General features: G+C 42.8%; 2 protein-coding genes across 2 annotated transcripts in view; one reads left to right on the forward strand and one right to left on the reverse strand.

Moving 5' to 3' along the window:
- The window catches only part of LOC139415129 (40S small subunit processome assembly factor 1), a 2,760-nt gene extending 963 nt beyond the window's left edge, over nt 1–1,797 (reverse strand). Inside the window, exons 1-6 of the mRNA XM_071162979.1 lie at nt 1,580–1,797; nt 798–1,084; nt 641–694; nt 429–524; nt 123–209; nt 4–35 (exon numbers count right to left, since the gene is read on the reverse strand). Of these exons, the coding sequence (XP_071019080.1) occupies nt 4–35; nt 123–209; nt 429–524; nt 641–694; nt 798–1,084; nt 1,580–1,661 (638 nt within the window). The 5' untranslated portion in view covers nt 1,662–1,797. The remainder of the gene's footprint in view (nt 1–3; nt 36–122; nt 210–428; nt 525–640; nt 695–797; nt 1,085–1,579) is intronic.
- A 6-nt stretch (nt 1,798–1,803) lies between these two features.
- LOC139415128 (glyceronephosphate O-acyltransferase) lies at nt 1,804–12,419 on the forward strand. Its single transcript, XM_071162978.1, has 16 exons — nt 1,804–1,974; nt 2,090–2,278; nt 2,661–2,837; nt 2,958–3,087; nt 3,233–3,360; nt 3,481–3,556; nt 3,933–4,084; nt 4,307–4,437; nt 5,041–5,264; nt 7,820–8,068; nt 8,332–8,411; nt 8,506–8,646; nt 9,077–9,176; nt 9,613–9,706; nt 9,806–9,867; nt 10,206–12,419. Exons 1-16 carry the CDS (start codon nt 1,951–1,953, stop codon nt 10,247–10,249), a joined length of 2,001 nt encoding a protein of 666 aa, XP_071019079.1. The 5' UTR covers nt 1,804–1,950; the 3' UTR covers nt 10,250–12,419.
- The last annotated feature ends 788 nt before the right edge of the window (nt 12,420–13,207 follow it).

Raw genomic sequence — 13,207 nt, forward strand, 5'->3', positions numbered from 1 at the left:
GACCTTGGTTTAGTCATCTTCTTTTTCTTTAAGTCCTAGAATGGAAAATAATTGGTATACAAATTCAGAACTGAGATGACACCACACTCAATGCGAAATTAGGGGGATATCATTCAATTTACCGTCTGAATCTCGTCCTTTGCCTTTTGCTTTTTGTCCTTAACCCTTTGCTGCAACACTTTGTAGTTTACATACTCCTTCTTAGGGGGCTGTGATAAAAAAAAATTTAAAAAAGTTTGTCAGACTATTTACTCTGCTTCATCATAACCAACTCCCACTTTACACAACTTTGTCAGAGGATCATGTTTGTAGATTACGAGGGAGGGAAATTATATGGTAAACTCTGTTGGTGTGCAAATAGCAGGAGAGATGACATTTTCTGGAATGTGCATAAAATATAATGTTTACTTTATGCAACCACAGTTTACCCTTGCTCCAAGCATGATGGCTCGCTCCTGTTCAAAAACCCTCTGCTGCACTTTCTGGTATCCAGTGATTCCAAATCTATGAACTTCTAACCGAGCCTAGCAAACAAAATAAAACAGGAAAACATTGTATTTCAACAAAATAATTGGATCATTCGTATACGATTGTATCATAATTGGGTAGAATTTCAATATCCTAGAACATTCACTTTTACCTTTTCTAGACTGAATTCATCTGGGTCCACCTTTTTCTCTTTTGTTTGAGGAGGCTGGAAGGGAGGAAAAATGTATGAGATGCAATAATTCTGACAAGAGGCTCAGGTTGAGGTGAAACCGTAATATGCCATTTACAGATGCCGTTAGGCATAGTACCTTGTCCTTGACCTCGGGCACTGGTGGCTTTCTGGCTTGTCTCGGTCTCTTTGTAGGATCCTGGAATGTGACCACCTCTACTGGTGGTGCCTGTTTAGTGGTTAAACTTGTGTTTCCAACTTCAGAAGCACCAGGAAGGTCAATCGCTGAGATATCTGAATGTCTGACTTCCAGACTGTCTTTAGTATCACTGCAATCGTCTGCAGCGGTGTCCTCGTCCTCTACCTCACTCCTTTGGGAACTCTTCTTCTGTGACTTGTGTTCTCTCTTTGATACTGTTCGATCACCTGTAACAACATGATGTGAGAAAAATATTCAAGACCACCCGCACCAAGCCACACAAATGAGCAACTAGCTACCTTTCTCCTTGAACTGGGGTGGCCACGGCTCATGGGGAGCTGCTAGTTGCGTGGGCTTTTGCTCCAAACCTGCTCAAATACACTTGATTATGCTAATCACGTTTCTAAAAAGCAGCTCATTAGTATAACAAATGTTAATGCAGTACTGGAGCAAAAGCCTGCACACCCAATTACTATCCAGGAAGAGGTTGGCCCTGTTTCAACACGTCACAGACACAGCTAGCTAACGTTAGCTTTTCTGCTAGCTAGCTAAATTAATGGCTAGCAAGTATAAAAAGCAGAGCTAAACTGGTAAATAAAGGATGACGTCCAACCACTACTAGTAAGACATCCATCTCTGGATAGCTAATGCTAGCTAGATTCCAACACGCTAGCTTTGCTTTGTTTGCTAACTAGCAAGCTAAATTTCTAACTTCTGCTTACCGAAATCATACAGCGTATTCAGGACATGGTCAAGAAAAAACTGATCCGTGTCTTCTTCCTTTCCATTTTCGTTGTTGTCCATTTCAAGCAGTGACTAAACTAATACCATAAAAATACGAAATAAAATAGGGAAACAAAGAAAAAACACGATTGTGGATGACTGATAACAATCCAATGTACACACGTGTGTGTACTATGCAACAGGATCAGGATGTCGTATCTTGGCCACCGTAGTTTAATGTACAAACAAGGAAGTAGCCATTCACAGCAGGGAACTATCCAGCGAGTCAAACATATATATCTATCTTAAATCTCTGCTGACGATTATTCAGCCAAAGCAGCATCTATGTTTTTATGATACCTGCTAAGGAATGGCATCAAAAACTCTTTATTCGGTACGTAGGCTATACATTGCTAGCTTGCCCCACCCACCCACATGTTTGACACTTGAGCTAAATGTCAACTGTTTGTGCCAGCTGTCTTAACATTCTTGCGTTTGTAACGTTACAGCAAAGGGACCCAATGCTAAAGAGAGATGGCTTTGAAGACATTTTAGAAGAGAGGAGGAACTCCAGCGACTTGAAGTACGCGTTGAGGTGCTATGCACCGGTTCTTTACAAGGGAGTCACTCCCTGCAAAGCAAACATGCTCAAGAATATCGTTCTCCAATCTGATCAGCTACACTATGTCATTAATCAAGTAGGTAATCGGTGCCATAGCCCGCATGTGCAACGTTTGTCATTGGTTGTTATAGGTTGTCAAGTGTTACATCTCAGTTCTTCTATTGTGCCTCACACCACAGTGACATCGCAACCCCTCTGATCCACAATTTTAGGCTACATGTAGGTTACAATATGTGTTGATACAATGTGTGCATGAATGTAACTGACATTGATTTGCATGCATGCAGGGTTATCCTTGACTTTGTCACCTAAAGGGTTAATTCCATCCCTTCAGTGTTTAAACTAGTTTGACTACCAATGATGAAATTATTGACAACATACTCTGAAACTGTCTTTAGGGATATGGCAAGACATGTATTATTAATAACCCCTACCTTCTGGTTGATGATCATGCCCAGGTGTCACAAGAGTCTGGCGAGGCCCCTGACATCATCCAAGAAGAGGCCTCTGTCATTCTGGAGGAGATGGCCCACCGGCTCCAGATCAGCACCGTCCGCTTCTTTGCCTTCGCTCTTAGCAAGGCCTTCAAAACCCTCTTCCAACATGTCTGTGTCAACGAGGAGGGCATCCAGAGAGTGAGTGTCCCGAGTCTGACAATAAGAAACGGTAGATCAAGGAGCATCGGACATATAGGATATTAACTATTTGTCCTATTAACAAGTTCATTCATATCCACACATTCTTAATTTCCCCAGCTCCAACAGGCCATCCAGGAGCATCCGGTGGTGCTGCTCCCCAGTCACCGTAGTTACATGGACTTCCTGTTGATGTCCTACATCCTATACACTTATGACCTCGCCCTGCCTGTCATCGCTGCAGGCATGGGTAAGCATCTGCTCCAATGTCTCTCTGAACACCTTAATGTTCACTCTGTGTAAAGACACTCTCTCCTTTGTTCTTGTATCTTTTGTTTGGCCGTTTCTGTTGTTGTTGCTCGCCTTAGTATTGAGGATATTATTGTGTGATCTAGATTTCATGGGGATGAAGTTTGTTGGTGAGATGCTCCGGATGTCAGGAGCGTTCTTTATCCGGCGCTCGTTTGGAGGAGACAAGCTGTACTGGGCTGTGTTCTCAGAGTATGTGAAGACCATGCTGAGGGTATGTACAATGACCTACTGTTCTGTTCTGCTGTCCTTTTATTGTGCTTTGTTGCTGTAACAGAGCAAGTGCTGAGTGTTTAATTTGTATGTCTGTCTATCTCTGAATCTGTTCTTTTAGAATGGATTTGCACCTATTGAGTTCTTCTTAGAGGGTACAAGAAGCCGAACATGCAAGTCCCTCACCCCTAAATTAGGTAAATAAACATTATTTTTGTTTTGATTGGAGACTTGACCAAAATCCTTATTTTCATATATCTGACTTGGCTCCTTGCTTTTGATTGAGCTTATTGCTGAGCTCTGCATTTGTTGTGCAGTATGTAGCATTTAAGTGTTTTGTTTTATGACATTTTCTTCTTTCAGCAAGAAACCTCTAGGTGACAGGAAATAGCTTTTCTGCTACCATTGCCAGATTTTCTGTTATATACCCAGGGAGAGGTGCCAGAATTGACCCCAATAAATGTCTTTTTTTTGCAGTGGCATTATTTCAAAACAATACAATGCTCTTGTCTGCAGATGTATGAGAAACCAATCCACTGTAATCATTTTGGACCATGGCTCTCATCATTTCAGGATTACTGAATATCGTGATTGAACCATTCTTCAAAGGAGAAGTGTTTGATGTCAACCTAGTGCCTATCAGCATCAGTTATGAGAGGATACTAGAGGAATCTCTCTATGCCAGGGAGCTCCTGGGAGTGCCCAAGCCTAAGGAGTCCACCTCTGTGAGTCTCTACTATGTGCCTAGTCCTGTACTGTATTGATGGATCGGATTAGACATTCACTTGATTTCATCGGTTTTTCAGTATTGATTGAAAATAACTTACTTCCTGCATATATTGATATCTCACCTCACCTAGTTGATATCATGCACCTGTGTTAACACAGCACAATGCCAGGCAATTGCATATTGACACTCAAACATAGGCTGCTATTTTGCCTTTCAGGGACTGTTGAAAGCCAGGAGAATCCTCAGTGAAGACTATGGCAGCATTCATGTGTACTTTGGCCAACCAGTGTCAGTACGGAGTCTGGCCCAGGGCAAGGTCAACCGCTCTACGTACAACCTTTTCCCAAGGTACACTGTGCTGTCTATTTATGGTAAACCTTACACTTATAATTTACAATAGCTCACACGGATTGACATTAAGTGTTGCCTTAATCCCTGGGGAATAAATTGAGCCTGCTTGTATGTTGCCCTATTGGGCAGGTGTTAAAAAAACAACCAAACTGCGAAGATTTCCACTAAAACGTATATATTTCTGGTTCGTCCCCAAGTCAAAAACAGTCAATTTGTGTAATTTCAGGCAATCGGACATGTTGAGACTGCTCTGATTTTAAAAAATAAAAATGATAACAACAAAGATACAAAACTCCAGTACTGATCTTTCTGATGTGTAGGTGAAAGGCAGGCCATATATGGCACTTTTGCATGTAAATAGCAAATGTACTTTTTGGATCTTCAGGCAACCAAAAAATATTCCTGACATGCCATATGGGCAAGTGCCTTTCAGACTTCAATGTTAATCCCTGACTCATAACTCTCCCCACTAGCTAATACTTAAGTGGCTTTTTCTTCTTCTGAGATTAAAAAATTAATACAATTCAGTTGAGACCCTATTTTCATTTGAGATGGTTATTCATGTTCTTCAGTAATCACTGGAGTCTTATCCTGTTACAGACACATCCCTAGGAAGCCCATGGAGGAGACCCAGTCATTTGTGAATGACACTGCCTACAGGATAGTGCGTCTGCAGGAGGACAACATGGTGCTGAAGCCCTGGGTCCTGATGGCCTCCCTCCTCCTGCAGAACCTGGAGGGCCTGGAGCTGTCTGTGCTGACAGAGCAGACCGTCTGGCTCCGAGGCCTAGCCCTGTCTTATGCTGCCTTCCTGGACTGGCCTGGTAGGATCCACACCAGCCATAGGCAATGCACATTGATCCCAGTGTAACTCTTACTTTTAACTTTAACACACCATTGATTGTGCTTTAACTCTCTTGTTGACCTCAAATGATACAGTAAGCTCTTTGATGCTGTTTTGTAGCCTCAGCGCAACTTGGCCTAAATATTTATTTAAACCTTATTTTACCAGGTAAATTGACTGAGAACACATGATCATTTACAGCAACGACCTGGGGAATAGTCACAGGGGAGAAGAATGAACCAATTGGAAGCTGGCGCTGATTAAGTGGCCAGATTGGGAATATAGCCAGGACTCCGGGGTTAACACCGCTACTCACGAGACCCATTTAACAGCACCTTACACAGGGAAATGTCCCCAATCACTGCTTTGGGGTATTGGGATATACAAACTCAGCAACAACAACAAAAAACGTCCCTTTTTCAGGACCCTGTCTTTTAAACATAATTTGTAAAAATTCAAATAACTTCACAGATCTTTATTGTAAAGGCTTTAAACACTGTTTCCCATGCTTGTTCAATGAACCATAAACAATTAATGAACATGCACCTGTGGAACAGTCATTAAGACACTAACAGCTTACAACAGACGGTAGGCACTTATGGTCACAGTTATGGAAACTTAGGACACCAAAGAGGCCTTTCTACTGACTGAAAAACACCAAAAGAAAGATGCCCAGGGTCCCTGATCATCTGCGTGCCTTAGGCATGCTGCAAGGAGGCATGAGGACTGCAGTTGTGGCCAGGGCAATAAATTGCAATGTCCGTACTGTGAGACGCCTAAGACAGTGCTATAGGGAGACGGGAGATAGCTGATCGTCCTCGCAGTGACAGACCACGTGTAACAACACCTGCACAGGATCGGTACATCCGAACATCACACCTGCGGGACAGGTACAGGATGGCAACAACAACTGCCTGAGTTACACCAGGAACGCACAATCCCTCCATCAGTGCTCAGACTGTCCGCAATAGGCTGAGAGAGGATGGACTGAGGGCTTGTAGGCCTGTTGTAAGGCAGGTCCTCACCAGACATCATCGGCAACAACGTCGCCTATGGGCACAAACCCACCGTCGCTGGACCAGACAGGCCTGGCAAAAAGTGCTCTTCACTGTCGAAGGAATGAGCGTTACACCGAGGCCTATACTCTGGAGCGGGATCGTTCTGTGAGTGATTTCCTGCAAGTCAGGAATGTCGGTGTTCTGCCATGGCGAGCGAAGAGCCCGGATCTCAATCCCATTGAGCACGTCTGGGACCTGTTCGATCGGAGGGTGAGGGCTAGGGCCATTCCCCCCATAAATGTATGGGAACTTGCAGGTGCCTTGGTGGAAGAGTGGACTAACATCTCACATCAAGAACTGGTAAATCTGGTGCAGTCCATGAGGAGGAGATGCACTGCAGTACTTAATGTAGCTGGTGGCCACACCAGATACTGACTGTTACTTTTGATTTTGACCCCTCCTTTGTTCAGGGACACATGTTTGTTGTTGAATCGTGTTATGTTCATACAAATATTTACACATGTTAAGTTTGCTGAAAATAAACGCAGTTGACAGTGAGAGGACATTTCTTTTTTTGCTGTGTTTATTTTTTGACCAGAGGAAAGAGTACTTCATAGTGTTTCTTGTCAAATCCCAGAGCTGACAAGGTTAACTTCTGTCGTTCTGACCATGAACAAGGCAGTTAACCCACGGTTCTTAGGCCGTCAATGTAAATAATAATTTGTTATTAACTGACTTGCCTAGTTAAATAATGTTAAAATTAAAAAATTAAAAAAATCCTACTGGCCCTCCAACACCACTTCCAGCAGCATCTGATATCCCATCTAGGGACCTATCCTGCTTAGCTTCAGAGGCAAGCCAGCAGTGGGATGCACAGTGGTATGTTGCTGGCCAAATATAAATGCAGCACATTTGGTTCACCTCCAGGCAACAAGTGAATGTCATACTTATTGCATTGGAATTTAATCAAAGGCAAAGTAATTCTATTTAAATTTTATTTTATTTTTTTAATTTACTGCCCCACATGTAATCGGGGGTTGATTGCGGTATGGTCGTCTTGGAATTGACCCAGTGAAAAAAACCTTTATTTCCTCGCCAAGGTCTTTCTTGGACAAAAGTGTTTCATGAGCCCTAAAAACATTCTCTACCTGAAAGTGCAGAATCTGTTCACTCACTGACTTTGACAGGCCCTATAATATTTATCACACCCACTGCTCCTGGTGCGATATGATGTTTGATATCCAGTTCCCTTTGATGTCAAAAGAATACATGTTTGAGTATGAGCGACTGATCTAGCTTTATAATTAGCTCTGTGTGAACCTCTGGGCTTGCTAACTACACCCAGATGATGCTCTCATGGCCCTTCCAGGCCTCAGACATCAGTCCCTTGTCTCTGCTCTGGGGATTTCCCCTGCCATCCTTAATGAGTCACTGATGTTGTGACAGGATCTGAAGGATCATCTCAGTCACCTTGTTACTTCCTTCTCTTTTCTCTGTCTCATTCTTTGTTTCTGTCTCTTTTCTCTCGCTCCTCCAGACCATGCTCCCACAGCGAAGGTGGTGTCGTCCAGCCTGGCTCTCCACAGGGGCTTGGCGTGTGTCTCAGGGGGCCGGGTTAGTCTGGTGGTAGGGGAGCCCCTGGGCCCAGTGACCCCAGAGGAGGCTCTCTTTAACAGAGCCGTCAGCGTGCTCTCCTGTGCCTCCTACAGGAACCAGGTCCTTCACGTGTTCCTCCGGCCCGCCATGCTGGCTGTGGCCATGCACACTGCAGCCTCCTCTAAGAAGAGTGAGTGGCCTGGCTGTAGGCCAACTCTGATCTCATTTAATAATAATAGTACATTAATGGGTTTTATATAGTGCTTCATGGACTCAAAAATGCTTATTAGAACAAATTTCTTAGGGTTGAAATATAGTATATAGCCCCAGTTTAAGTTTCCACTCAATATTCCTGCTTTTATGTCGTCCCAATAGGGTCCTAGCTAGTATACATGGCTGAGGTTTTTGAATGTGTGTTTTTCCACTTAATTAAATGAAGGCTGCATCTTTCAGATGAAGTGTACAACTGCTTCAGCTTCCTTTGGGACATGTTCTCCAATGACTTCATCCTCTGTCCTGGGGACACTGTCCAGGTAATACTTAAATGCACAGTGACAAATTATTTTAAAGAATTTAAAATCGTAAGTTCTTAGTATGCACTTATTCCTATGGTGAATATCCATACAGGACTTTGAGGAGGCGTGTTACCTGCTGGTGAAGACTGGTGCTGTCCAGATGCCGCAGCAGGACATAGTGATGACAGACATAGGGCAGCCCACCCTCTCCTTCTTCAATGGCCTGCTGGAACCATTCCTACAAGGCTACCAGGTACACTGGCCCTCAGTCTAGCACTAATGTAAACCTTTTATCTGAGCATGATACTTCCTGATGGCTTTATAGTAGCTTTATTACTTTATCATAACTTAAAACACTTTTCTTACATTTTACTCAAAGCACTCAAGAGACTTTTACAGTGGCCTGATGATTTAGCAGTATTGTGGACATTGGAGTTCCCAAAAATTGTCAATTTTTTTACAGTGGCAACTGTCTTGCAGGAGAATCCTCAGTGAAATAAGAATTTTCATGACCGGTCTCCAGTAGAGGGAGCTCTATAACCAGAGCACTGTCACGTTATGGTGTTACTTGATGGGTGTCCACAAATCAGCACTGCACATTCCTTTGGATAGTGCCACTCCGCGGTCTTCAGTGGCTGTGTGTGAGTTGACTGGTGTTGAATTCTTGTGTGTGCCTCCTCTAGGTGGTGTGTCGGTACCTCTGTGAGGAGGCCAGTGAGGGCCTGACAGAGAAGCAGTACATCCCTGCTGTCCGCAGCTTCGCTGTCAAACTCATCCTAGCAGGTGCCTTCACTTCACTCTCTGAAATGTTTTGAGTGTGGTCTGGGTTCAGTCAGCAGGATAACAAATTTAGTTTACAGCCAAGTGGAACAGTATACATTTATTTGGATAGTCCCATGGTTTGTAGATGTTCAGCTGTCTGTCAACAACATTTTAACTTACTATCCACTAACCCTAGTCATAACCATAGCTTTATGTCCACGCCTGTGCCCAGCGGGTAGGTTTAGCTGGACATCTGTCTATTACACATTGGTTCAACGTAATTTCATTGAAATGCCGTGGAAACAATGTTGATTCAACCAGTGTGTGCCCAGTGGGCAGCTTCATGTCTACACCCTTGCTCTTGGTTTATATGACACAATGAAAACTGCCATCTAGTGGCTTTAGATGCTACTGCCAACTCTCAGAAGTGAGCATTCTGTGTTGTGTGTTTTCACAGGAAACCTGAGGTGCTATGAGGTGCTATCGTCCGACATGCAGAAGAATGCTCTTGCCGCTTTGCTGCGTATGGATGCTGTAAGAAAGGTCCAAGTGTAAGTCCAGTTCAACTACTCCTATATCTGGGTTGTGAAGTCCCATTTTGCTGTGGGAATGTTTGTTCTCACTGTGAATACTTTATTCTTTAATTTCAGAGCTGATCAAGTCACTCTCATAGTGAACAAGATGGCTGTGAACTCTATAGACGATATACTGGGTAAGAATAGAATGATCAGTCATATCAATCAGACTCAGATCAGCCCAAGTCTCTCTCTTGTTGCTGTAGCAGAAGATCTGTATAGAGATGGGTTGACACCAAGTTATATAAGATGATGGTATATTTAATTCTATTTAAGTCACACAGGCTTGTGTAGTGCTGTTTCATTTCAAATGGCTGCATCAGGTACTGAGGGCTGGCCTACTTACAATTTTTGTTACAGCAGTTGTCATGACCCAGTTTGGATGATGTGGCACTGGCACATGCATGACAGCTAGCCTATAGTGGATGTTCCATTACACAGTCCTGATGGTTGATTTTGTTTTTACTCTCTTCAGGAGGCAAACTTCCCACTCAGAAAGCTCTCCTCGCTCGACTGTAGTTCACTCACTTCGCGGGCCAATGAAAACTCTGGAGAGTAAACTCTGCCTTCATTACCATAATGCCAAATTTTCCAGGAGAGCATAGCTTTGCTGACTACAAAGGTTGTTTGTCATAGTTTTTTTTAAAGGAACTTCACTGGTTTGCCATCTGGGACACTGTTTTCACACACACACGCTCTTCAAAATGTTTATATGACAAATAACACCAAAATACTTCTTTTAGATCTTCGCTCACACTAACTACGTGTCTGTCTAGAGACGTTTTACATTTCCGAGGTTGCCAAAGTAATTTAAATAGTAACCATTTTAATTAACACGTTTTGTGCAATCCCGGTTGTTTTCTAACACTGCTTGGACTCATTAATATCTTCTTAATTTGTTATTTTGGTGTTATGGCGCCTGATGTGGTATTGCTGCTTGTGTAGTCTGTTAGTGTTTGTATTGTGTTTGTGTTGGTGTGGACCTCTCCCTTTCTCCTCCTCTGGGATCGTTGCCTTTGTGTGTTTTTCAGAGAAATCATTGTTACAAAAATGGGGTCGCATCATGTTGTTTACAGACCGAAATGAGGATACCAGCCTATTTATGCAACGTTAACACTGGGTAGATAAGAAATTGTATTTACTATATTTTATTATATCATAAAAACAGATTTGGAGTAGAAACACCCCCTCTCATGATCAAAGCCAAAGAGTTTGGGATTTCATCAGATATGCTGATGGTATAATATCCAAACATGAGAGCCATATGTTGTTTACATCTGTTTTATACACATGTGCAGCGCTACATATCCAACTGCATCATTGTTACTCTGATATATGATGACTATTGTGGAATACTCAGTTACATCTTAAGACCTAAGATCACAAAGGTAACCTGACCACTGAGGATTTGCCGTAATCTCTCCTTTCCTATACTTCCTGGTTTGTTTATTTTGACCGAAGTATGTTTCTGAACTGTTTTGATATGACTGTTTACAATGCGGATTTGACAAAAACATGAAGAATGTGACCATGATCTCTGTTACCAAGAGCAGTAGATGCTTTGACTGCTGGTCTCCTGCCAAAGTATACATGTCTGTTACCCTACCATTCTGTCATGTACAGTAGGGTGCAATGTGTTTTTGATGTGGAATTAATGTTGTTCTAACATGAATGACTACTGTTGCAGTACAGTAACATTTAACTATATGACAGTGTGTGGCAGTTAACTGTGATCAATGATGCTTTTTGAAGTAAATCTACAGGCAGAATAAAACATTTGAAATGATGGTAGATGGTCTGACTGTTCTGAGGACTTGGGGAATGTTGTGGTTATCTATAGGAAGGAATGTTTATGACCTTCCCATAGATGGCAGGCTTGCTCCTCTTCTATGAAATGCTGTAGGTTGTCGATTTCTAGGGAAGTAATGTGGATGGACGTGTCATATCAGGGAAGTATTTTCCATCATCTTGTTTTGTGGTCATGCTGCTGAGTAAGATAATACAGCCAGCAAATCCCCTAGCTTCCATCAATTTTTGTCTGACATACTGTTGGGTTCTCTAAAGTCACCACACTCTATTTACCTTCTCAATCCAGGCCTCTGAGCTCTTTTAACAGCTATATCAGCACTTAGATTTTTTTTCTCATGACATGCTTTATTTAAGGGGCATGAACCAGATTAACTCTGTTCAACTGAAGTGCTGCTGCTGGGGCTCTGTGGAAAACAGGTTAGGCCAGTCAGGTGGGTTTTCCCATCTATGGAAGTGCAGTTAAAAAATAAAACTACATGTTTTTAACACCCATCTTTGCTTTTCCTATTACTCTGTGTGCTACTGGGAGTTGTGGCCTCATGAATGTGAGATATAGTCGCTGAAATGGGTTGATGCCTAGTAGTTAACCTTGGACAGTCTGATTTCATTAATTTCCTTGAATACATCCTGCCTAAATACAAACACCATTAGCCTTGGCAATTTGCATCGTGGCGTAATACCCACCTGAACATATACAGTGCATTCGGAAAGTATTCAGACCCCTTCACTTTTTCCACATTTTGTTATGTTACAGCTTTAATGTATTGTATTGTTTTTTCCCCTTATCAATCTACATACAATACCATATAATGACAAATCAAAACAGGTTTTTATATATTTTTCAAGATGTATGAAAAATAAAAGCAGAAATATCACATTTTACAAGTATTCAGACTCTTTACTCAGTACTTTGTTGAAGCACCTTTGGCAGGGATTACAGCCGTGAGTCTTCTTGGGTATGATGCTGCAAGCTTGGCACACTTGTATCTTCTCTGCAGATCCTCTCAAGCTCTGTCAGGTTGGATGGGGGGTGTCGCTGCACAGCTAATTTCAGGTCTCCAGAGATGCGCGATCGGGCTCTGGCTATGCTACTCAAGGACATTCAGAGACTTGTCCCGAAGCCACTCCTTCGTTGTCTTGACTGTGTGCTTAGGGTCGTTGTCCTGTTGGAAGGTGAACCTTTGCCCCATTTTGAGGTCCTGAGCACTCTGGAGAAAGTTTTCATCAAGGATCTCTCTGTACTCTGCTCTGTTCATCTTCCCTCGATCCTGACTAGTCTCCCAGTCCTCTGCCGCTGAAAAACATCCCCACAGCATGATGCTGCCACCATCATGTTTCACTGTAGGGATGGTGCCAGGCTTCCTCCAGATGTGACGCTTGGCATTCATGCCAAAGAGTTCAATCCTTGTTTCATCAGACCAGAGAATCTGGTTTCTCATGGTCTGAGAGTCCTTTAGGTGCCTTTTTGGCAAACTCCAAGCGGGCTGTCGTGTGACTTTTACCAAGGAGTGGCTTTCGTCTGGCCATTCTACTACAGAGGCCTGAATGATTGAGTGCTGCAGGGATGGTTGTCCTTGTGGAAGGTTCTCCATCTCCATAGAGGAATTCTGGAGCTCTGTCAGAATGACCATCAGGTTCTTGGTAACCTCCCTGACTAAGGCTCTTCTA

The sequence above is a fragment of the Oncorhynchus clarkii genome, chromosome 8, assembly GCF_045791955.1.
Source record: "Oncorhynchus clarkii lewisi isolate Uvic-CL-2024 chromosome 8, UVic_Ocla_1.0, whole genome shotgun sequence".
Classification (NCBI taxonomy): domain Eukaryota; kingdom Metazoa; phylum Chordata; class Actinopteri; order Salmoniformes; family Salmonidae; genus Oncorhynchus; species Oncorhynchus clarkii.

Excerpts from the sequence above, each read along its gene's own strand:
- LOC139415128 (XM_071162978.1), top strand. The coding sequence starts at position 1,951 with ATGGCATCAAAAACTCTTTATTCG. Across the intron at positions 4,438-5,040 it reads ACGTACAACCTTTTCCCAAG|ACACATCCCTAGGAAGCCCA; the intron begins GTACACTGTGCT and ends ATCCTGTTACAG. Across the intron at positions 8,069-8,331 it reads TGCAGCCTCCTCTAAGAAGA|ATGAAGTGTACAACTGCTTC; the intron begins GTGAGTGGCCTG and ends TGCATCTTTCAG.